At 44.6% G+C, this 25398-nt stretch overlaps 2 protein-coding genes across 7 annotated transcripts in view; both read right to left on the bottom strand.

The window, feature by feature from the left end:
- The window catches only part of ccdc141 (coiled-coil domain containing 141), a 39365-nt gene extending 25695 nt beyond the window's left edge, over positions 1-13670 (bottom strand). For 5 of the 6 annotated variants that reach the window (XM_080785884.1, XM_080785888.1, XM_080785885.1 and 2 more), the window contains exons 1-9: positions 13077-13670; positions 9279-9401; positions 8318-8410; positions 7735-7851; positions 6516-6591; positions 6151-6281; positions 2722-4776; positions 198-317; positions 1-8 (exon numbers count right to left, since the gene is read on the bottom strand). The exon at positions 1-8 is cut by the window's left edge and continues 220 nt beyond it. In XM_080785884.1, coding sequence (XP_080642010.1) covers positions 1-8; positions 198-317; positions 2722-4776; positions 6151-6281; positions 6516-6591; positions 7735-7851; positions 8318-8410; positions 9279-9401; positions 13077-13220 — 2867 coding nt within the window. In that variant the 5' untranslated portion in view covers positions 13221-13670. Of the gene's footprint in view, positions 9-197; positions 318-2721; positions 4777-6150; positions 6282-6515; positions 6594-7734; positions 7852-8317; positions 8411-9278; positions 9402-13076 lie in introns of those variants that run through there. The other variant, XM_080785889.1, reaches the window with a different exon arrangement.
- Positions 13671-19925: 6255 nt separating this feature from the next.
- Positions 19926-25398, bottom strand: part of dpp10 (dipeptidyl peptidase like 10) — a gene marked incomplete at its 3' end in the record, with an annotated part of 43619 nt that continues 38146 nt past the window's right edge. Inside the window, exons 16-26 of the mRNA XM_080786058.1 lie at positions 24782-24903; positions 24268-24312; positions 23931-24032; positions 23435-23504; positions 22889-23083; positions 22639-22693; positions 21464-21563; positions 21256-21314; positions 20772-20844; positions 20158-20231; positions 19926-20069 (exon numbers count right to left, since the gene is read on the bottom strand). Of these exons, the coding sequence (XP_080642184.1) occupies positions 19926-20069; positions 20158-20231; positions 20772-20844; positions 21256-21314; positions 21464-21563; positions 22639-22693; positions 22889-23083; positions 23435-23504; positions 23931-24032; positions 24268-24312; positions 24782-24903 (1039 nt within the window). The remainder of the gene's footprint in view (positions 20070-20157; positions 20232-20771; positions 20845-21255; positions 21315-21463; positions 21564-22638; positions 22694-22888; positions 23084-23434; positions 23505-23930; positions 24033-24267; positions 24313-24781; positions 24904-25398) is intronic.

Below are 25398 nucleotides of genomic sequence, written 5' to 3'. Positions count from 1 at the left end.
CTCCACTCCTGTGGGACAGACAGACAGACAGACAGAATAATATAAAGAAATGGTAAATGGTGCATTTATATAGCGCTTGTATCCAACCCTGGGGGAGCCTATACATCCGGCCACGCTACCGCTGGCCCAATGCCTGTGCCTGATAGAAGTTAAGGGTAGACAGTGTACCGTACTGTACCGTACCGTACGTACTGTACCTGTGCTTTGGTAGTGAAGAGTGTGAGCTGGTTGATCAGCTCCTGACACTCACTGACAGACGAAGCCACTTCATCACCGCTTAGATAGCCGACAGCCTGGGCCTGGTACCACTGGTACAGCTACACGCACGCACGCACGCGCGCACGCGCACGCACACACACACACACACACACACACACACACACACACACACACACACACAGAGAGAGAGAGAGAGAGAGAGAGAGAGAGAGAGAGAGAGAGAGAGAGAGAGAAAGAGAGAGAGAGAGTTGGAGTTGGAGTTATTGCAAAAAAAGATCACGAGATCTACTGAATGTGACAAACTTCATGGGAACTCTAGTCTACATTCCTTTGAATGTAGAGTTCAGGAAGGAATGCTCCAGAACATTGTTCTGCATTTAAGTTCCATTGTAATTATTTATTTATCCTGATTTATAATGTTGTGTTTGATTGTTTTGACTGTATTTGTGTATATTGTAACCTTGGCTACACAACTGTATTTCCGAGTATAAATAAAGGTGATGATGATGATGAATTAGGAACTTATTTTAACCACATGAAAGCACGTTCCTGTCCTGGGGGGGGGGGGGGGGGGGTTACATTCGCCAAAAATAGAAGATCTACAAGCTCACAACTTGCGATGCGCTGTGAGCTTGTTGATCAGGAGTGCCCACACTTCTTTTTTTTTTACTTGAGAGCTATATCAAAATGACCAGCTCGACATCATGTTAGCAACACTCTGGAAACTAAATATTGCATTCTGTAGCGCAACAGATGCAAATAATGTCCTTTTCCCAAGTAGAATAATACAATATAAATTATACAATCTGTATGGTAGAGTATGTGAATAAATATAACTTATACAATCCTTATGGTAGTAGTATGTTAATACAATATAACGTATTAAATCCTTATGAGTATGTTAATACAACTGTATAAGTATGCTAATAGAACATAAGCGGCATGGCCTATAGTCCTCCGCATCGAACTAATCCTGTCAGGGATTAAAGTGGTATTTTCACATTCAGTATAACGGCACCCGGGGAGCAGTTATGGCTGCAGTGTCTTAACCCATTCTGACCTGAGATCAGATTCATACTGGACACACACTGGTCTGATGATCCCCTTTCTGACCTGAGATCAGATTCTAATAATGTCAGTCGCTCTTCGATTTTTCAAAAATAGCAGACCTACAAGCTCGTAGCGTGCCACTCGGTGGCGCGCTATGAGCTTGTAGATCTGCTATTTTTCAATAGCTAAAGCATAACATGATGCTAACACCAAAATGCGTTCCCGTTCAGAATGGGTTAAACCCCAGGCTTGGCAAAACAGCGAATCTACAAATACATTCCAGGAAGTAAAGCAGCGCAACGCAGTAAGACATTATTTCTGTAAATAATAATTAATAGCATGTCGTCAGGCTGGATCGTGTTCACACGGAGCAGAGATCGAGTGACCTCCGAGGGATCCGTCGGTCACTCAGTAGAGCGTCCAGGAATAGACGTTGTGACTGCATGAATGCAACGGCCTCAGATCGTCAGACATACCTGGAGCTCATCCATGGTGTATAAATAAGACAACTAACTGTACGAAGACCATTCTACATACATGACGTATTTTAGACCTGAGGAGGACGATTCTACGAATGTCTTCTATACTATCCTGACAGTTTTCTGAAAAACCTCATGGTTCTCTATAGTCAGTGGTTCTCAAACTATTTCACGTCAAGGAGCCCCAGAATTATATTAATTTGGACGCCGAACCCCCATCTGAAAATATGTTGTTCCAGGGACCCTCCTCCCAGAAGCATAGATTTGAGTTAAAAACATTTGCTCTGAAATTTGCACAAAATAGCAGATTTACAAGCTCGTAGATCTGCTATTTTTCAATAGCTAAAGTATAACATAATGCTAGAAACACCCATCCTGAATGGGTTAATACACTCTAGTAGTAGTGTAGAAGTCCTAAGCCTCGTGGAAAGTAACTAAATACATTTACTCAAGTTTGATCATTTTGAGATAGTTTTACTTTACTGGAGTATGTTCCAATTCCCAATACTTTTACTTCTACTATTTATTACATGCCAGAGAAGCTGCATAAGATGACCAGTTGTAGATGTTGTATTTTCTCTGCTGGATAGTGCAGAAAAAAAGAGGGGGATTTTCATCCATATGTTTTGGTCATGCAGTGTCATTTCAGTCCACTAAAACAGTGGACTGAAATGCTCAAAAGTGGAAAAATAATTCACCAGTTTGAGTCCCGAAATCTAATTTCTCTTTTGGGTTAAACACATTGGCTAAAACGTTTGAAAACCCCCCTGTTGTAGTATGTTTGCCCGGGATTCGAACTAGGGTCTCCCACGTGAAGGTCCAACATCTTAAACCACTAGACCAAAGGGATATTCCTCTGGACCGTGGGGTAGATTAGAGTTTTGAGGCCATCAGCTGGCTGAGGCTCTGAGCCACTCTGATACATGTTATGATGTGAAATTAGTTATAGAGAGGTTGAGTTGCATGACTGTACCTGCTCATAGTGTTGTTGCCACTCAGACACCAGCATGGTGTGGTGTTGTTTTTGGAGTAGTAGATGTTCTTCTTCTTCTGTGTCTTCCTCCTCCTCCTCCTCCTCCTCCTCCTCTTCATCTTCCTCCTCTTCCTCCTCCTCCTCCTCCTCTTCCTCCTCTTCGTCGTCCTCCTCCTCTGCTTCCTGATCTTTCTGTAGTTCTAATTGTTTATGTAGTTGTTGTACATTTTTGTCATCTTCTGTCTCTGTTTCTTCATCTTCATCTTCATCTTCATCTTCATCTTCTTCCTCTTCCTCTTCCTCTTCCTCTTCCTCTTCCTCTGTGTGTTCTTGTTGTTCTTCTGTTTCTTCATCACCTTCCTCTTCTTTTACTACTTCTACGTCTTTGTGCTCTTCTTGTAGTTGTTGTTTATCTAGTAGTTGTTCTTCTGTTTCTTCTTCTTCTTTTTCTTCTTCGTCTTCTTCTTCGTCTTCATCGTCGTCTTCTTCTCCGGTTTCTTCATCTTCTTCCTTTTCCTCTTCTACTTCTTGTAGCTGTTGTTCATCTAGTAGTTGACCTTCGTCATCTTCTATTTCTTCTTCTTCCTCCTCTTCTTCTGGTAGTTGTTTAACTGGTTCTGCTTGTTGTAGTTTAGCTGGTTCTGGTCGTTGCAGTTCTAGTTGTTTAACTGGTTCTGGTTGTTGTAGTTTAGCTGGTTCTGGTTGTTGTAGTTGTTTAGCTGGTTCTGGTTGTTGTAGTTTAGCTGGTTCTGGTAGTTGTAGTTTAGTTGGTTCTGGTCGTTGTAGTTGTAGTTTAGCTAGTTCTGGTTGTTGTAGTTGTTTAGCTGGTTCTGGTTGTTGTAGTTTAGCTGGTTCTGGTCGTTGTAGTTGTAGTTTAGCTGGTTCTGGTTGTTGTAGTTGTTTAGCTGGTTCTGGTTGTTGTAGTTTAGCTGGTTCTGGTAGTTGTAGTTTAGCTGGATCTGGTCGTTGTACTTGTAGTTTAGCTGGTTCTGGTTGTTGTAGTTGTTTAGCTGGTTCTGGTTGTTGTAGTTTAGCTGGTTCTGGTAGTTGTAGTTTAGCTGGTTCTGGTCGTTGTAGTTGTAGTTTAGCTGGTTCTGGTTGTTGTAGTTGTTTAGCTGGTTCTGGTTGTTGTAGTCGAGCTGGTTCTGGTTGTTGTAGTTTAGCTAGTTCTGGTCGTTGTAGTTGTAGTTTAGCTAGTTCTGGTTGTAGTTGTAGTTTAGCTAGTTCTGGTTGTTGTAGTTGTTTAGCTGGTTCTGGTTGTTGTAGTTTTAGTTTAGCTGGTTCTGGTCGTTGTAGTTGTAGTTTAGCTGGTTCTGGTTGTTGTAGTTGTTTAGCTGGTTCTCGTTGTTGTAGTTGTAGTTGAGCTGGTTCTCGTTGTTGTAGTTGTAGTTGAGCTGGTTCTGGTTGTTGTAGTTGTAGTTGTTTAGCTGGTTCTGGTTGTTGTAGTTGTTTAGCTGATTCTGGTCGTTCTAGTTGTAGAGCTGTTTCTAGTCGTTGTAGTTGTAGTTTAACTGGTTCTGGTCGTTGTAGTTGTAGTTTAGCTGGTTCTGGTCGTTGTAATTGTAGTTTAGCTGGTTCTGGTTGTTGTAGTTGTTTAGCTGGTTCTGGTCGTTGTAGTTGTAGTTTAGCTGGTTCTGGTTGTTGTAGTTGTTTAGCTGGTTCTGGTCGTTGTAGTTGCAGTTTAGCTGGTTCTGGTCGTTGTAGTTCTACAGTTTCTTCATCTTCATCATCTCCTACTTCATCCTCTGTTTCTGTGTCTTCTGTCTCTTCTTCTTGAAGTAGCAGTTGTTGTTGTTGCTTCTGTTGTAGTTGTTGTACTAAATGTTGTTGTTGTTGTTGTCGTTGTTGTAATTGTTGTCGTTGTTGTAATTGTTGTAATTGTTGTCGTTGTTGTAACTGTTGTTGTTGTTGTTGTTGTTGTTGTATGATGGTGTGGTCAGTATGTTTCTGTTGTTGTTGTGGTGTGATGGTGTGGTCAGTCTTTCTCCGTCTGTCCTGCAGCAGCTCCATCAGACGCTCCACCTGGACCGCACTCTGACACACAGGAAACTCCACCTGTAGAGACACATCCACAGGTAACTAGAGACACGCCCACAGGTAACGCCACCTATAGAGACACGCCCACAGGTAACTAGAGACACACCCACAGGTAACTAGAGACACACCCACAGGTAACTAGAGACACACCCACAGGTAACTCCACCTGTAGAGACACACCCACAGGTAACTAGAGACACACCCACAGGTAACGCCACCTGTAGAGACACACCCACAGGTAACTAGAGACACACCCACAGGTAACTAGAGACACACCCACAGGTAACTAGAGACACACCCACAGGTAACTCCACCTGTAGAGACACCCCCACAGGTAACTAGAGACACGCCCACAGGTAACGCCACCTGTAGAGACACACCCACAGGTAACTAGAGACACACCCACAGGTAACTAGAGACACACCCACATGTAACTAGAGACACACCCACAGGTAACTAGAGACACACCCACAGGTAACTAGAGACACACCCACAGGTAACTAGAGACACACCCACAGGTAACTAGAGACACACCCACAGGTAACTCCACCTGTAGAGACACACCCATCACTATCTATCCATCGGTCCTGAATCAAAGCTTCATTTTTATTGGCTTTTATTGATGTGGGCCTCGACATGTCATCACGCAGCACGTTTTTGTTTTCAGGAAGTAATTAAATAAAGATTTGTATGGACTTTTGATATAAAAACATCCATTGTTAGGAATGCCCACATGATGACCAAGGATATGGTCTAAAAGTGTGAAAAACATATTTTTTATTTCACTACAACTTTAAAACCTCAGTGCCAAAACCTAGCCTGGTGGAACCACTCCCCCTGCTGGACGACATTTGTATTCTGCCAGAAGGGAGAGTCTGGTCTCTCTCGGACAGAGACCATGCACTCCGAACCAATTCTGGTCGGAGCGATATGCGGCCGTATGCGGCCGCTTGAGGCGGGCTCAATGCGAGACTGCAGACATATTGAAGCTGTGCCACAGCGCACATGTAAACACAACCTAACAAGACTACAACTCAAAATGATAATGGAAATATCAGATTTTTGTCCCGCTTTGCTTCGGGTTCATCGTTTCTGCTTGAGAGAGACCAGATGCAGGGAGGAGGAGGAAACTGGTGAACTCAATACTGCCGCAATCTGGTAGACTCAGGTTAGCCAAAACCTAGCGCTATTCTTCAATTTAACCACATGGTAAAACTATGCCTAACCCAAAACTTATCTCTAATCTTATTCTTCACATACAAGAATACAAGAACCACCGCACAGAGCGGTCGGTGTGAGGTCGGTGTGAGGTCGGTGTGAGGTCGGCGTGAGGTCGGCGATAGGACTCGTGTGCGTGTTTTAAGGCGAGTATTTCCGGTAACTCTCTCTCACCTCCTCTCCTGTGTTGGTGGTGAGCTGCAGTTCCCCTCCTGTCCTGCGGAGGGCCTCAGCCTGTAGCTGCGTCATTGTCTGGAGCAGAACACTGCTGCTGTTTAACACCTGGAGAGACTTCTGGAGCAGCTCTGGAGAGGAGAGGAGAGAGGAGAGCAATGCATTTAGAATGGAGAGGAGAGCAATGCATTTAGAATGGAGAGGAGAGGAGAGCAATGCATTTAGAATGGAGAGGAGAGGAGAGCAATGCATTTAGAATGGAGAGGAGAGCAATGCATTTAGAATGGAGAGGAGATGTGTGTGTGTGTGTGTGTGTGTGTGTGTGTGTGTGTGTGTGTGTGTGTGTGTGTGTGTGTGTGTGTTACCTCTTCTCACAGAGCTGTGCATGTCTGTCTGTCCTCTGGTCTGCAGAACCTCTGCATGGTCTATACTCACTGCAAACTGAACAGACAGACAGACAGACAGACAGAATGAATGTGGGGATTTTGGTGTTTTCTATAGGCATGTGTGTAAATACAGAATTACAATTCTGTGCTATTTCACTTTTTTTTACGTTGGAGAAGCGCTGTACAATAATTGGAACATTTATCATCGATAACATCTGTGAAGGAAGTCAGAAGAGGCAGGAAGTAGGAAGAGTTATTATGTTCGTAGAGCAAACAGGACAACATATGGAGGCCAATAATAAATGTACCTTGTTGTAACTTTCCACAGCTAACTGTCGCTGTGTTGACCAGCCCATCATCATCAGTCTAATGGAAACGTCCCTGTGTGCGTGCGTGCGTGCGTGCGTGCGTGCGTGCGTGCGTGCGTGCGTGCGTGCGTGCGAACACCCCGGGACAACACAAGCTGTTTAAACAACTCTGATCTTCACATTTCCTGCTGTCCTCGTGCAAGCGTTGATGAAACAGGATTCTATGTTGTGTAGTTCACATTTAGATTACTGGAGCGTTGAAAGTTGAAACAGACACGGATGGTAGAAATCTGAGGCTGTGTGGTGTAGTATAAAGTACCTCCTCAACGCTGTGTGGTGTAGTATAAACTACGTAAGTACTTCCTCACTGTGTGGTGTAGTATAAAGTACCTCCTCAGTGCTGTGTGGTGTAGTATAAAGTACCTCCTCAGTGCTGTGTGGTGTACTGTAGTATAAAGTACCTCCTCAGTGCTGTGTGGTGTAGTATAAAGTACCTCCTCAGTGCTGTGTGGTGTAGTATAAAGTACTTCCTCAGTGCTGTGTGGTGTAGTATAAAGTACCTCCTCAGTGCTGTGTGGTGTAGTATAAAGTACCTCCTCAGTGCTGTGTGGTGTAGTATAAAGTACCTCCTCAGTGCTGTGTGGTGTAGTATAAAGTACCTCCTCAGTGCTGTGTGGTGTAGTATAAAGTACCTCCTCAGTGCTGTGTGGTGTAGTATAAAGTACCTCCTCAGTGCTGTGTGGCGTAGTATAAAGTACCTCCTCAGTGCTGTGTGGTGTAGTATAAAGTACCTGCTCAGTGCTGTGTGGTGTAGTATAAAGTACCTCCTCAGTGCTGTGTGGTGTAGTATAAAGTACCTCCTCAGTGCTGTGTGGTGTAGTATAAAGTACCTCCTCAGCTCTGTGGTAGAATTCCGAGGCCAGACGCAGCACTTGGTGTCGTCTCTCCAGCAGAGCGATCAGAACGCTCCATCCCTCGCTCAGGGTATCTGCCATGGCCTCGTACACCTGTAGGGGGCGTCAAAAACACCCGGAGAGTACATTCCTTAACAAGCCATGTCTTCACCAATGTGTTTGTAAAGGTGTCTTGTTGCAACAATGCTTGCAATAATAGATTCAGAATGATGAAAACACCGTAGTTTGACCCCTCACATGCTACATAAGCATAAATAAAATGTCTACATTTTTGCCTGCGTAAATTATATAGGTTGCTATTGGTACCCCAAATGTCAGCAGCTGTCACAGATTCCCCTTTTAGGGAAACTCAATTTCAGTCTCTGTGAGATGGTTTACTTTACAAACACATTGAGCTGTGTTAGACACCTTTACAAACACATTGAGCTGTGTTAGACACCTTTACAAACACATTGAGCTGTGTTAGACACCTTTACAAACACATTGGTGAAGACATTTCTTGGTATTAAGGAATTTATTCCCAGATGTGACATTTCTCTGTTAATATTCGCTGACTAACCAAGGCCTGGTCTCCGCTCCTCTCCTCTGCACTCCTCTCCTCTGCCACGCAGTCTGCCTTCTCCAACAGAGCAAACACCCCACGCTCATGTTTCTAAAAATCAAAACAACAACAACAATATATTAACCGACAGACAGTAAGAAAGCTGAGAGGGAGACAGTGTAGGAGAGACAGACAGTAGGAAAGCTGAGAGGGAGACAGAGTAGGAGAGACAGACAGTAAGACAGCTGAGAGGGAGACAGCTAGGAGAGAGACAGACAGTAGGACAGCTGAGAGGGAGACATTGTAGGAGAGACAGACAGTAGGACAGCTGAGAGGGAGACAGAGTAGGAGAGACAGACAGTAAGACAACTGAGAGGGAGACAGTGTAGGAGAGACAGACAGTAAGACAGCTGAGAGGGAGACAGTGTAGGAGAGACAGACAGTAGGAAAGCTGAGAGGGAGACAGAGTAGGAGAGACAGACAGTAAGACAGCTGAGAGGGAGACAGCTAGGAGAGAGACAGACAGTAGGACAGCTGAGAGGGAGACATTGTAGGAGAGACAGACAGTAGGACAGCTGAGAGGGAGACAGTGTAGGAGAGACAGACAGTAAGACAGCTGAGAGGGAGACAGTGTAGGAGAGACAGACAGTAAGACAGCTGAGAGGGAGACAGAGTAGGAGAGACAGACAGTAAGACAGCTGAGAGGGAGACAGCTAGGAGAGAGACAGACAGTAGGACAGCTGAGAGGGAGACAGTGTAGGAGAGACAGACAGGACAGCTGAGAGGGAGACAGTGTAGGAGAGACAGACAGTAGGACAGCTGAGAGGGAGACAGAGTAGGAGAGACAGACAGTAAGACAGCTGAGAGGGAGACAGTGTAGGAGAGACAGACAGTAGGACAGCTGAGAGGGAGACAGTGTATAGAGAGACACAGTAGGAAAGTGTGCGCAAACTGCGCGTGCGTGCATGCGTGCGTGTACCTTCAGTTTGTCCAGCAGTTGGCGGTGCTCCTGTAACAGAGAGCGGTTCTCTTCCTGGTTGGAACCGATCTCACAAAGCTCTGGATGGGCTTCAGTCAGCTGCAGGTGGACCAGGGACCCGCTCTGCAGGCGGATCAGTGTTACTAGTACACTACTAGTACTAATACTACTACTAGTATAGTACTAATGCTAGTACTACTCAGACTTAACTAAGAGTAGCAATAATACCAGTAAAAGGCCTTTATTCAGAATATGACTAAGGTCAATACGGCCATTGAAGTCATTGATTTTCTTCTTCTTGTCATTCTTCAGGTATAGCTCAGAGTAATGTCTTGTGGAGAAAACAGCAAGTTGAGAGAACGGGCTTGAAAGGTTCACTTCTGTGGTCTCTAACATTATACCTAGCTACATGTTTAAGCATGTATTTCATATTCACATGTCTTCTGTGGTCTCTAACATTACACCTAGCTACATGTTTAAACATTTATTTCATATTTACATGTCTTCTGTGGTCTCTAACATTACACCTAGCTACATGTTTAAACATTTATTTCATATTTACATGTCGGTTTCATCTCTGACACTAATTTCAGACATGCTGTCTGAAATAAGTAGTCTGATACTAATCTCAATCTGCAAAGTAACTAAACTTTTCAGAGTATAGGAGAGTAAAAGGTTTACACAATAAAATAAAAAGTACCTCAACATGTACTCAACTATTAAAAGGTACAGTAGATTCACCACAGCGCCGTACATGCAACATAATAGCCTGGATTTAAAAGTAGAAAGTGGGTGTTTGTTACTTTGTTTAATGTATGTGTCATTAAATATAATAATCAAATGACAACCATAAAACCAGACACCACACACACACACACACACACACACACACACACACACACACACACGGATCCAAAGTTCCAAACTAAATATCTGAGTTGTAAAATGTGTTGTAAAACACACATACTGTACATACTGTTATGCACTCGCACGCACCCACACACACACACACACACACACACCCACACACACACACACACACACACACACACACACACACACACACACACACACACACACACACACACACACACACACACACACACACACACACACACACACACACAAGCCCCTCGCGGGCAGGCACCGAGGCCTCTCCTTTACGACTGCACTCCGGTAAATGCCATATCAAGCATGCCGACGATGACTGGACTGCACTGTCAACAATGACCTCCATCTCAACGTCAACAAGACCAAGGAGATGGCCGTGCAGGTTGCGTGCGTATAACAGCCCCGCGTTTGGCCTAGATAACTGCTGCACGCACGCTATACCCAGTAGGCCAGGGGTGCCCACACATTTTTGACGTGAGAGCTATACTTTCAAAATGACCAGCTCAACAAAATTTACCCACCGAAAAGAATATATACCATTGCTGAAAATAGTTTACATATGTAATGTACTTGGCTTGGTGGCTTTGGAATATAGCGGAGCTGTCGTTATGTATAAGACAAATGCATAGAGGGGGAAGAAAGGGAATAAGTAGGGGGGGTTTTTTGTATTTAATTTGTAATGCTACCAATGTTTTTGTGCACAGCAACACATCTTTAATACGGTCCAATACATACTTAGATGGGGAATTATGACAGGCAGTTGCTGCTGTCAAAATATGACAAAAAACACTTTGTGATTGGAATAGACACTCTTTCTAAGGTGTGATTTGGGGCCCTAAAGATGAATACAAAATTAATATCAACATTCTAATACTGTCAAATCTTTAGATAGGGAGGGGGGTGAAATTATGACAGGCAGTTTCTGCTGTCAAAATATGACCCCCCCCCCCACTGCCCCCAGGCAAAAAACACTGCGGCGGATGGTTGGGAGTGAATCTGCAGTTCTGATTGCAATGGGAAGTTCATTCCATATAGTTTTGGAGCCAGAAGGGAGAAGAGTTTGGGATGTGTAGGAGCGTTGTCCCTGCATGTGATCTGAGTGCTCAGAAAGTGCAGGCCCGAGTTAGACAACCCGGTCTGGCGGAGACCAGAGTTTTAGTTCAACAGTGTTCTTACTGTACTCTGCACAATGTGAGAGTTACGGTACAGCTACAGTATGATGATAAACTTACAGTAAGAGTTACGGTACAGCTACAGTATGATGACAAACTTACAGGATGAATAGACTCGGTGTGATAATAACACTCCGACAACATGTGAATGAAAGCAACATGTCATTTTTTGTGCAACATGCTTGAAATGCCAAACAGACACGAGGCCATACGCCATCTTTGGCGCGCCCCCCAGGGGGGGCCGGACCACAGGTTGGGAAACACTGAGTCAAAGTCCTTCACTAAAGGCTGTGTCACATGTCCCTTCATTCACAAGTTCACATAGCAGCACACAACTATTCCCACGTGCTATAGTGTTGTTAAAAGAACAGATATAGCATATCTAGACTATTTGTTTTCAGTTTTAGAGAATAAGGCAAGTGTGTTTTGAGGGAGGGTGCCTGTGCGTGTGTGTGTGCGCGTGTGTGTGTGTGTGTGTGCATGTGTCCCCATTGACACGTTACATGTCACCCTTTTCAGCTGACATGCCACAGATAGCTTGACAGATCGCAGTCAGCCTTGGAATGTACTGCATGCGCACGCATGCACACACGCATGCACGCAAGCATGCACGCACGCATGCATGCACGCATACACACACACACACACACACACACACACACACACACACACACACACACGCTCACACACGCTCAAGGTGTCGAGAGACCACCAATGAAGACAACAACAACATTGTGTCAATGAGTGGTAACGACATGGTAATGAATCCAACACACAAATAGAATATATGTGTAAACAAAAGACAAACGAACTAGATCTAAATAAACTAAAACAGACATTACGACTTTAAGTAAGTAAAAAAAAAAGCAAAAATAAAATAAAATCAACTAACTGGTCAAACATTTTGGCACAATAGCAGGTCTATTTTCACCATATTTATCAAGCAAAATGCAATCTGAGAACCCATCGGCAAATAAAGGAAAAACAGCCCTCTTATCCTACTATAAATGCGTCACGTCTCTCTCTGTGTGTGTGTGTGTGTGTGTGTGTGTGTGTGTGTGTGTGTGTGTGTGTGTGTGTGTGTGTATTTGGCAGCCTGGGCCATGTCCACAGGCTAGTGGTCAGAGGCTTGAGGATTATAGGGTTGTCCAAGTGTAAGGCAAAGCAGCTTGCAACATATTGGAGGAGAAGTTGCTTTTTGTACCCATGATTTACTTTCGGTGTTGGTAATATGACAGACTGAAGTGACCAATGTTGGCTGTGAATAAGTTCATGCGTTGCCTATATTCTGTACATTTAGGGGCTTGTTTGGACTCAAGCACTGAGACACGTGATGTTTCGAGTGCACTGCCCGGTATCGAGTCAGTCGGACCCACGGTTCTCCAGAACCACCACAAAAAGGCTCTGGTCAGGCTCTGCCAGTGGGCCTAATCACCTGTGCAATTTCCAGCCTCTGCCTCAGCCAATGGATTGCCATGGCAACCCCAAACCTACCAATTGATTACTTAGCGAGTCCATTTTTCACAGTCAGCTTGCACTCTTCACACACAGACAGACATACCGATAGAGAGTTCTCCATGTGGGACACAGACATATAGTTAATATAACATATAGTTATTAGGTTTCCAATTACTGTACGCCAGTGGCACGTACAGTCCATTGAATTTGAAAAAGAAAAATGTAATGCCTCATGGCAGGCAGGCAAGCAGGCAGACAGACAGACAGACAAGTATACCTTCAGCACAGAGATGACGAGCTGTGATTGGCCGACCTGCACGGCCACGGTACTGAGCGTGGTGAAAGAGGGGTTGCCTGTTGTCTTCATGCTGCCGTCTCCTCCACCGGGGGGCGCCATGTCCTCCGTCACTCCAGACGTCATGACGGACGGACGGACAGCTCAACCTCTCCTATACTCTTGTCTTTCTGTCCCGTGGTTTGGGTCCAGTGCCTCTCGGGCGTCTCCCTATAGAGAGGTCCTGGTCACACGTCACACTGGGAGGAGGTTGACCCCCGGTCAGAGGCAAAAAGAAGTATCAGATGGGTGGGATTATATCTCCACACTGGCCTTGGAACACCTCGGGATCCCCCCAGGAGGAAGTTACTAATGTTGCTCTGGTGGAGCTGTTGCCCCCGCGACCCGGCTATGGATAAGCGGTTGAAGATGGATGTATGGTAGAGCCTATAGTGTCGCTGGTACCAAGTAGTCTGCTGTGTCTGAAACCATCACAGATCACATCTCCAGATGCAAACTTATACAAAACTAAACAACTAATTTACAATAAAACTACAACGAGTTTACTGTGACAGACAGCATGTCCTCCTGTCTCTGTCCTCCCTCTTCTCTGCTGCCTTAATAATGTCTGTCCAGCATTGCCCACAGTCATGTGAGACAGCTGACACACACACACACACACACACACACACACACACACACACACACACACACACACACACACACACATACAGAGAGAGAGAGAGAGAGAGAGAGAGAGAGAGGGAGAGAGAGAGAGGGGTCTGTAAAAATAGATGTGGTTTCCATTAGGATTATCACACGCATGCCTGTCCCCACCGTCCGTCCGCCCCCCCCACACACACACACACACACACGGATGGTACATAAACATATTTCACTCACAGACAGCCAGCAGCACGCTGACAAACACAGACATTTAACACAAACCATGATGACAGAGCACTCACACTCTCTCTCTCACACACACACACACACACACACACACACACACACCTCCTGTCTTCACAGTTTGTATTTTAAACTGGACATAATTGTTTTTGGATGTAGCTAGCCCACTGAGCATTTTTGTAGTCTAATAGACGTCTAAATGCAGGCTAACCCAAACTCGGGTAAAAATAGTCTAAAAATGAAAGTTCTTTTAAACTTTTTTAGCAGTCTAGGCTTAGATTAGACGTCGTTTTATTTATTTGACAGGGACAAAGCTCATTAATCAACATGTCAGTTTGCACCTCAATGTAAATGGACTAGCCAAAGCTAAATTTAATCTGTATGTGTAGGCTCTTAAAAAATGAATGATAAAAGAAAGACAGTGTATAGTCACTATAGTGTGCCAGCACACAACACCATGCGTTGATGCCATGTGTGCAAGCACCCAACACTATGTCCATACAAAAACAATACAATACAATACAGATAAAAGTAAGACCTTGATTAGCCTGGCTAGGTTTCGGAATGCACAGGGACCCTGTACATAAAGCAAGATCAAAATTCAGAAAAGCTTTAGGGAGGGTCCCGAAAGGGGTTAGGAGGGAGTTCACAGTGATGGAACAGCAGTCTTCAGACAAGAAAAAAAAAAAAGCTATCGCTGACAATGGCGAAATCATTTTGTATTAGGCCTACCTATATTATTTTAGTAGGCCTATTCATTTTATATGAGTGAATTGTTCAATGTATCGTCTATATTTTGGTTATTAGGATATTTTATGGTAGCCTACTCGCTATAGCTTATGAACACATAAGCAAACCAACTTGGGTGTGCGACTGTGGCTGCGTGCAGCGGAACACTGCCCGCTGGCATTGATTGATTTATTTGCAGAATACAGTACATTTCCAACGAAAGCACAACTCAAGTGCGGAGTGCGGACTCATACACTATATTTTTGCGACCGTCTCCCCCGGCGAGAATATGTCGGGGAATGTAAAAAACGTGTAGTGTGACCAGTCTCAAGAGAAATAAACGGCAAGGATTCATGCAATTTTAGTCTATGTCTGAGGAAAATGATTTCCACACATCACAAAGAGTTTCTTGTGTTTTTATTTAATTTTATGTCATTTTTTTAAATTCATAATCATCACTAGAGGACAATAACAACAACCCCATCCCGTTCCCCTTTTTAAAAACAGCAAAAAAAAAAATCAACAAGCTTTTTTTTTTCTTGCTTTTTTTTCTCTTTTTACAAAATCCATCCTATAATAAATAGGACACCAGGAAGGAAAAATAATAATAATAATTAAACCAGTGGTGTAAAATAACTAAATACATTTACTTAAGTACAATGTTGAGGTATGTACTTTCCTTAGGTATTTCCAATTTCCAATATTTTTACTTCTACTCCACTACGTCTCGGATCCAAATATTGTACTTTTACTCCACTACATTTTATTTGACAAGCTTTAGTTACTTTGTTATTATTATTATTACAAAACATATACTATTGTACATTTTGTACAAAACTATATACATTTTGGCCATTTTGAAAATAGCCGATCTACGAGCTCACAATGTGTCGCGATGCGACACATTGTGAGCTTGTAGATCAGCTATTTTCAAAACATTTTTATATACATTCGAAAACTTGTGTAAGGAACATTCTGCATAATGAGTACTTTCTACGGTAATTTCTAATACAAGTACATTTTGATAGCAATACTTTTGTACTTTTACTCAAGGACATTTTGAATTCACTTGTAACGGAGTAAACTTCTACATTGCAGTATTGATATACTTTTACTTAAGTAAAAACAACTGAGTACATTTTGTCCACCACTGACGACAACAAAACAAAACAATAAAGTCATGTACAAGAGCGCTTTCCAAACTGTGGAGTCGTTCTGCTCTGCGTTGTTGTGACCCATACAGTACAGATCTACAAATTGTATATATATATATGTGTCTATATATTGTATCCTATACTTAACAACCTCGAGAGATTACGAGATTTGATTAAAAATCATTTAAAAAATAGTATTTTGTCTTTTATGTTTATAGCAGCCGTTAGCTTCCGTGGCTAGCATCCATATAGGCCTCTCATTGTTGACCCAGCCGACGTGATAATCCGTGGTACACGTGCAGTGCACGGTGTTATTAGATATATATTTATGCTCAGAATGGCATAAAATGCCATGTTTATATTTCAAACGGGGCGTCCGCCCGCGGGCTAATAAATGTGGATTTGGGGGTCCTTCCTCGACATGAAAAGGTTTGAGAACCACTCCTGTACAAGACCCCCCCCCCCCCCCCCCCAACCTTCACCCCCCCCCCGGTACACTAAACTCTCTGAGATGTGACATATCTCAAAAATATATGTATGTATATATACACTCTGCTGTATTTGTTTTGTACAAAATGTGACGACACTGTATAGCTCTGGTCCAACATGGCTCTGAGGCCTTCATTAGAGCTATATGATGCTCTCGTCTTCCTGCACCTCGCATGAAATGCAGACCAGCCTCTCGACGGTAGTGAAAATATAAAGAACGTTTTACCTATACTCACCAATGCAAAGGCTGCTTGTGTAATTCAAAATCCTATACTTTCCTTTAGTGGACGCACTCTGAGCCCTGATAGCTCTGATGAAGACCTTAGAGCTATGGACCAGAGTTAATGACACTGTATGCTCTCTCTCTCTCTCTCTGTAGGCATGCAAACACCTGTTACTGTAATTAGCCTATACACCGTTAGAGAAAACTAATTATACATCTTAAAGGTTTCCTGACATTAATTCTCACCAATTTCTTTATCTTTCGTTTTTCTTAATAGGTTTCATGACCCCAATTACACCCAAACACCACCTGAACTTTGAACACTTTTCTGTAGTCTGGGGTTTTCTCTGAAAGCCTTTTGAGCTGCCATGAAAACAGGCAAACAGGCCTCAACAATTAAGTCGACATCTGCTGGCAAATTCCTATGTCATAATCCAATATTTGTGGACTGTTACATCACAGGCAAATCAGAGCACTGGTTTGAGCCAGAAAACCCCAGACCACAGAACATCTACTGAATGTTAAAAGGTTTCAGGGTTTCTTTGGGGTGTAATTGAGCTCAGAAAACCTACGGGGAAAAAAATATATATACGAAAACGTTTAGTTTTATGTCATGATCCCTTTAAAGGTTAATTGTATCGTCTACTCAGGCTTATGTGAACACATAAGGAGTTTTTAACTACTTCCCCGCCACGTTCAAGTTCTAGTTTACCTCTCACAGCAGCACGCTTTTCAGCCCTAAGCCCTTATTTTGAAGAGCCACCAGCTGCTTTGGTGAACCGGAAGTAACAATCGTTTCCGAGGGCACTCGCTAGACACTTTCGTTTCGAGGTCACATGGTACGGTATACCGCGAGGTCACATGGTACGGTATGCCTGCGAGGTCGCGGGGATTTGAGCTCCAAAAAACATGGATGTTCTGTATGACGATCACCTCAATCGGAGATTAAATTCCGATATAAACGCCACTGTAGATCGTCGCTCGGAGAGGAAATATTCAATGGCGTCACAACGCGGAAGCAAAACGTTGCCTGCAGGCAACGGTGTTCACAAAAGCCGTTGTGCACAAAAGCCCGAGTAGATAAAAACGATCCAAAGCGCAACGTCCCTTTAAACTAACCCTTCAGTCTTCCGTCGCAACATCCCTTTTTGTTTCACTTGAAACAACATGAAGAAATGGTGAACAATTCATGAACCGTTTTCCAGTGCAATCATTCATGTTTGTTAAAAATAAATTAATAAGAATAATAACAGACAGACAGACAGACAGACAAGCGGACAGTGAGGAAAATCCAATCTGCATTCTTTATCACAACATTCAGTTCCTATATTGTAGAAAAGTGTTGAATTTCTTGTAAAACTAGTGAATGTCAGTCAAGTTGCTAATAATGGTGACAATTGTAATAATAATACTAATAATAATAACAGCAGTGATACAATTCAGTAAATAATTGGATCCTTCTGCTATCACTCGTTTAAAGAAACCCTCACGTTTGAGTTTTTTCTTGTTTAAGAAGATCGACGGTGATTTATTTAAGAAGTGAATCTTTCAAAGCGTCTGATTTCGTGGCCGAAATCTGTTGTGCAGAGTGAAGAACGTATTGGTGAGCTGACCTCACACAGCGGTCGGAGTGAAGAACGTATTGGTGAGCTGACCTCACACAGCGGTCAGAGTGAAGAACCTAATGGTGAGTTGACCTCACACAGCGGTCAGAGTGAAGAACCTAATGGTGAGTTGACCTCACACAGCGGTGGGAGTGAAGAACGTAATGGTGAGCTGACCTCACACAGCGGTCGGAGTGAAGAATGTAATGGTGAGCTGACCTCACACAGCGGTCGGAGTGAAGAACGTAATGGTGAGCTGACCTCACACAGCGGTCGGAGTGAAGAACGTAATGGTGAGCTGACCTCACACAGCGGTCGGAGAATAAACGCACTATATGCGCCATGTTGTCGGCGCCGGGCGGCCAGCGCGACACTGCTAATGGAATAATTAGCTTTAGCATTAGCATTAGCATAATAATCCGTATGGTGACAATATTAACACTCCGAGTGGCATAAACGGAGGTCTCCGTTCTATCAAATGATCCCGCTCGTCGCCCAGAGACGGAGATTAAATCACAGGACGGAACATTAATGATATCATAACCGAGCCCACCGCTCCACAGGCTGGGAGCGCCTGCCAATATTCTATGTCATTTCCGGGTTGGGACGTCATCCAAAGTGCTCCCCCTCCATTTTAGTGGATGAGACCGAAAATCTTGTGACGTGAATAACTCTTGATCTAAATCAATCTGTCCAATTCTAACCGAAGACTATGTGTTAGACGGCGCATTGCGGTCCCGTTGCTTGTCGCGTTAAGACGTAATCATACCTCCCGTTGTTGTCGATCGACCTCAGGGGTGTTTTGGCCACATCTAGATACTTCAGAGATGCCTGCCTGGTGCACCTTGAAATGCGCTCCGTAGCTGCAAACCGCTGGGCGACCTGATTTAATGGTCCTAAATACGGAGACGAACGAGTCGAAACTGCATTAATGACACACACCCTCTCTCTCTCTCTAATGTAATGTTCTCGTTTTGTTCATAAGACCACATGCATTGAATGTGCATGAAAAACTCCAGGTTTTCTCCAGAATATGTATGACACTGATTTACTACGACACTATGTATGTATGGCACGTGAGGAGTCCAACTAGGACTAGTGGTTCTCCAAATGTTATATTTGCAAGGACCCCGCATTGACTCTGAGAGTGTACACATGAAACCAATGAACACTCTCAGTTACAGAGCTGTTATGGACACTGCATTAACTCTGAGAGTGTACAAATGGAACCAATGAACACTCTCAGAGTTACAGAGCAGGGGCTATAGCTCTGTGTGTCTCAGGTCATTCTGTACGTCCGTGACTACAACAAAACCTTTTTCCTTTTGGTTTTAGTCAAACATGGAAGGGAAAGAAGATGACAGCTCGTGGAGCCGCCACGGGCTGTGGAGCCGCCGCCCACTGAGGATGACTGACAGCCCGTCGAGCCGCCGCCCACTGTCCACCAAGGCAGTCCGGAATGTGCTTTAGTGTCTCAGAGTCGGCCATGTTTGAAGGGGCGTTGTTTAGGGGTTTTTTTTGCCTTTTGAGTCAGGTTCAGGTCTGTCTGTCTGTCTGTCTCACTCGCTCCTCCTGCGTTTAGTCACCTGGTGGAACTCGTCCAAACCGAACCTACTACCAGGCTACTCCTCCTCCTCCTCATCCTACTCCTCCTCCTCCCTCCTCAGGGGGAGGGGCTACTCCTCCTCCTCCCTCGTCAGGGGGAGGGGCTACTCCTCCTCCTCCCCCTCCTCAGGGGGAGGGGCTACTCCTCCTCTTCCTCCTCCTCCACCCTCCTACTCGGTGGGAGGGGCTGCTCCTGGAGACAGGCGCGGTAGAAGCTGGTCAGTGTTGAGATCAGGTGCTGGCGACTGGACGGACACAGCTGGTGACCTTCATCTGGATAGATCTGGACGGAGACAGATAGACAGAGGACATTATCTATCTATCTATCTATCTACATACCTGCGTGGTGTAGTTTGTGTACTTGCACGTACCTGCAGTGTGTAGTTGGCTCCCACTTTCACCAGCTGTTTGATGAGCTCAGCCGTGTGCTGGAAGTGAATGCTCGCTGGAATAAGAAATACATTAAAATATGTTTAAACGCAGAATGAAAAAATACATTAAAATATGTTGAAAAGACAATTCCCCTTTCTGAGTAGAAATAATATACCTCCAAACCGCGCCCTTAAAACTTAAAACTCAATGACTGCCAAGGGCGTATTTGTCCTAGACTCTGCCAACAACGTGTTTAACGCCTTTTAAACATGGGCAACATTTTTATTTATTTAGATTAAAAAGAAAATAGATATATAATGGCGGTCTGAGCCTTTTGGCGCCCCCTGGTGGCGATGAATGAGTTTTAAGAGCATCTGCTAAATGCCTAAATTGTAAAATCTATATCGGAATTTCAAGATTCTCTCTCTCTCTCTGTGTGTGTGTGTGTGTGTGTGTGTGTGTGTCTGTCTCTCTCTCTCTCTGTGTGTGTGTGTGTGTGTGTGTGTGTGTGTGTGTGTGTGTGTGTGTGTGTGTGTGTGTGTGTGTGTGTGTGTGTGTGTGTGTGTGTGTCTGTCTCTCTCTCTCTCTGTGTGTCTCTATGTCTCTCTCTCACCGTCGGCCGTCCCATGCACCAACATGAGGGTGTGCTCTCGGAGAGACAGAGTGTTCTGCAGCACACTGGAGAACTGTGGACGGAAATACAAAAACACAAACAATATACAGATGTATAACATTTAACATATAGATAATAGTTTTATAGTGATATAAAATAGGTGATGGTACCATTAACCACCTATAGAAGGCAAAATATCCAAAATGTAACTCTGATTTGAGTCGCATGTGACGTGTCAAACTAGGGGCTTTTCATGATTCTGAATCCATTGTAAGCATCAGTTTTGCACGAAAAAACACTCCCTGGGCTAAAAACGGCCATATCCGTCATAACAAAATGTGATGGTTACAAATGAGCAAGTGACCACTTTGAGCCCTGCGACTTCCCCCACTGGAAAACCGTTGACCAATTAGAACAGACCCGATAGCGACTGTCGACCAATCAGAACAGACCTGATAGCGACTGTCGACCAATCAGAACAGACCTGATAGCGACTGTCGTCCCGCGTAGGAGCTCCCAGGTACCTCTCGGAGAGCGTCGACGCTGAGAGGGAAGACAGGGAGAACACGGGGTTAATTATATAGATAGAACACTAAATGATAATGTACGTGTGTGCGTGCGTGCCTGTGTGCGTGCGTGCGAGCCTGTGTGTGCATGCCTGTGTGCGTGCCTGTGTGTGTGCGTGCACTGACCATAGAGCTTCCAGTCGGTCACAGGGGACAGGGCACAGGAACACTTGACCAGGCTGTCTGTGGACTTCAACATCATCAGAGTGACGTACGCTCCATAGTCCTGTGACACATGCGCACGCGCACACACACACACACACACACACACACACACACACACACACACACACACACACACACACACACACACATATTTTTTTTACATGGCAACAGCCCTCACCAAAACTATGACAAAAATGTTCGTCGACTACTTTTTCCTTTTTCTGACGAAACTGACGGAAAACAATATAAATACTAAATGAGAACTAAACTATGATGACTAAATATATTGACAATTTCGTCAACAAATACGAACCAGACTCATTACACGCCAGTCTTCTTTATCTTTTTGAGTGGTGCAACCACTCAAAAAGAACAGCAATGTCCTGTCCTAACCCGACTATGTGACTATGTGACTATGTCCGTTTAGAGTACCAGTAGGGGCAACAGTGGTAGATGGCACTCGCTAACATATGAGTCACCATCAGATGGCGCTCCTCGCTAGCATATGGTCACCATTTAACCCTTGGTCGATGGGGAGAAACAGGAGACCACAGTCCACGATGACTTTCATGTTATTGGATTTAGAAGGGAGAAAAGAAAACCTTTATCTCGACCTCCTTTCTCTGTCTCTCCATTTTTGGCCAGACATGCCATTTTCAACGGCCCATGACCGTGAAGAGAATCGAGGGTCGAAATTAAACATAAATTAATGGATGGATGGATGGATGAATGAATGAATGATCTCACAAAAGCACAGAGAAAACCTCCATGTTCATCAACGATTGTTGGATCGACCATATGGGAGAGACATATTCTGTGTCTAATCATTTATTCTAGCAGTACCCCCCCCCCCCCCCCCCCCCCAGGAGGTAGAGCAGGTCGTCCAATGATCCGTGGGTGGGCGGTGTGTCCTTGAGCAAGATACTGAACCACCCACACTGCCTCCAGTGAGTCGGTCGGTGTGAGCTCGCCACCGTCGGTCGGTGTGTGAACGTGGGAAGTGAGGACGCTGGCGTCGACTGTTCGCCGCTTCACCTCCCAATGCATGAATGAATGGAACCGCTGTAAAGCGCTTTGAATAGGCGCTATAAAAAGGCAATCCATTATTATTAGTAGAACACGTCAACATTACTCACCTTTCCGAATACCGCTATCCTCGTTCGATCGATAAATGGAAACTTCATCATGTATCTGAAACGCAAACGCAAACAAAACAACTTTGACATTGTTTCTGTTGTACATCACCTAACTCGATAGATGTGTTTTGCATTGTGTCATTAACCCATTAAGAGCCGAGGCCGATTCTAAATCACTAGTTCACGATAACGTGTTCATTTCAAGGACCATCCCCCAAGCTCGGAGCGCTTGTAGATCTGCTAAACTCACTCCAGGGCGGCGATGTGGTCTTGCACGTCTACAGAGCCCAGTTTCTGGTACAGCTGGTGTAGAATCCTCTGACCAGTGAAGCCGCTGCCCCGAGCGTCCAGCCGGGCCACGACCACATGGTCCGAGCTGACCAGGACCGAGTCCCAGTCCAGAGAGAAGCGGTCGCTCACGCTCTGGCCACCGGGGGCGCCGTCTCTATACAGCAAAACAAGAAGAAGGAAAAAAAAAAAGACAAAACAAGTCTCACTGCTTTACAATGGTGTCGTCCACAAAGTAACAGTTTTTGTATTGGCTTTCGTTTGAAATGTACCCGTTCTGCATACTAAACATGTCAATCAATCAATCAATCAAACAATATGACATTCACAGATTCCTTGGCGATAAGTTGGATTGGATAAGTATTGGCCAGGAAATTATGACGTAACTTTGGTAAAAATGGCTGACTGACTGACTGACTGACTGACTGATTGATTGATTGATTGACCGACAAGTAGGGGCAGTAGAGAGCAGTAGGGGCAGTAGGGGGCAGTAGAGAGCAGTACATACATCAGCAGTAGCAGACCGTACTGGCGTGACTCAGAGAAATCAGGCGGATACGAGATCTTCAGAGGCAAGTCTGTGAAAGGAAACAGATTATTATCACCGTTTACTATGAAAACCTGCACATCCCGTGACTCCCGTCAGTCGTGTCACGCCTCGTGTCACGCCTCCATATATGGTCACGGTAGCTGGTAGCTCCAATGAACCGCAGCGGCCAATGAGGTCGCTCCAATGAACCGCAGCGGCCAATGAGGTCGCTCCAATGAACCGCAGCGGCCAATGAACCGCAGCGGCCAATGAGGCATCTATTTTCTCCTACAGCTTTTTGTCCTGAACTCGTGTCACTTTTGCCTTTGACAATAAAAGGAGAATTTACGTCATAATGTGGACGAGCAATTCGACATGTTACGTCATGATGATGTACGATGATAAGAGCGCCCCTAAAAATCTATGAGTGAACTCACCAAAGTGCTCCCCCTGGTGGACGGTATAGTGAACTCACCAAAGTTCTCGCCCTGGTGGACGGTGGTGAACTCTACATGTTGGATCCTCTTGGTCTTCAGCGCTGCCCTCAGAGGAGCGTTGTTCTCCAGGAAGTAATAATCTGGAACCACATGGAGCACAACATTGACTCCTAGTGGCGGAATGCTGTAAAACACAGCCAACAGTGACACTGACAACAGTGACAGAATACACAAAGGCACCCGTCTGTCAAACTACCTCTTAAAGGGATAGTTAATACTTTTTTTGGCCACAAAATGACCAGAACTACTTAATATTGACCAAAACCAGAGCAGAACTCCGACCACGTGTGTGTGTGTGCGTGCGTGCGTTCTTACTTCCGGTGTAGAGGGTGTGCAGAATCACAGACGGAACTCCAGGACCTGAAACGACAAACAAGAGTTTCACTTCAACAATCGCCTGGTGCTCTGCTCGCCCTGGTACCTTCACACCCATAATGGACACATCGCCTGGTGCGTTCACACCCATAACGGACACATCGCCTGGTGCGTTCGCACCCACAATGGACACATCGCCTGGTGCGTTCACACCCATAATGGACACATCGCCCTGGTACCTTCACACCCATAATGGACACATCGCCTGGTGCGTTCACACCCATAATGGACACATCGCCTGGTGCGTTCACACCCATAATGGACACATCGCCTGGTGCGTTCACACCCATAACGGACACATCGCCTGGTGCGTTCACACCCACAATGGACACATGGCCTGGTGCGTTCACACCCATAATGGGCACATCGCCTGGTGCGTTCACACCCATAATGGACACATCGCCTGCAGGGGGAGTGTAGTGCCTTTACAGAGCAGCAGGGGGGGGTGTAGTACCTTTACAGTGCAGCAGGACGTGCAGGGCGGTGGGGCTGATGTCGGCCTCGAAGAACTGACAGTGATTCTTGTGGAGCTCACACGTCACACACTGCCGCTGGAAACGACCCACCGTCCTGACGCTGGGAACAACACAGGAGAATGTGTTACACCGAATGTGTGTGCGCATGCATGTGTGGGTGTGTGTGTGTGTGTGCGTGCCAGTGTTGTTTTTGGCAGCAAATTTTGATTTTTGTTTTAGTCATAGTCTTTTGAATAGTTTTCATTTAGTTTTAGTCACATTTTAGTCACCTGGAATGTCTTAGTGTTAGTCTAGTTTTAGTCGACTAAACATCATAAGATTTTAGTTGACTAAATCTACGGTTGATTTAGTCGACTAAAATGTATTTTGGCGGGGCTGATGCTGTCGTAATGACATATTTCACACTTGCTGAAAATAGCTGATCTACAAGCTCACAACGCGTCACGCTGCGACGCGTTGTGAAATGTAGATCGGCTATTTTCAGGTGTAAAATGACTTGTCTTATACTCTTGTCCACTAGTCCCTTCCTAACATTTTAGTCTAGTTTTTATGTGGTGACGAATTGTCAATATATTTAGTCTTAGTTTTAGTCATC

The sequence above is a fragment of the Protomyctophum bolini genome (genome assembly GCF_963924005.1).
Source record: "Protomyctophum bolini genome assembly, chromosome: 16".
In the NCBI taxonomy this organism is placed as follows: Eukaryota; Metazoa; Chordata; class Actinopteri; order Myctophiformes; family Myctophidae; genus Protomyctophum; species Protomyctophum bolini.
Note: the sequence above shows the minus strand (reverse complement) of the source record. Positions and strands in the feature narration are given on the sequence as shown.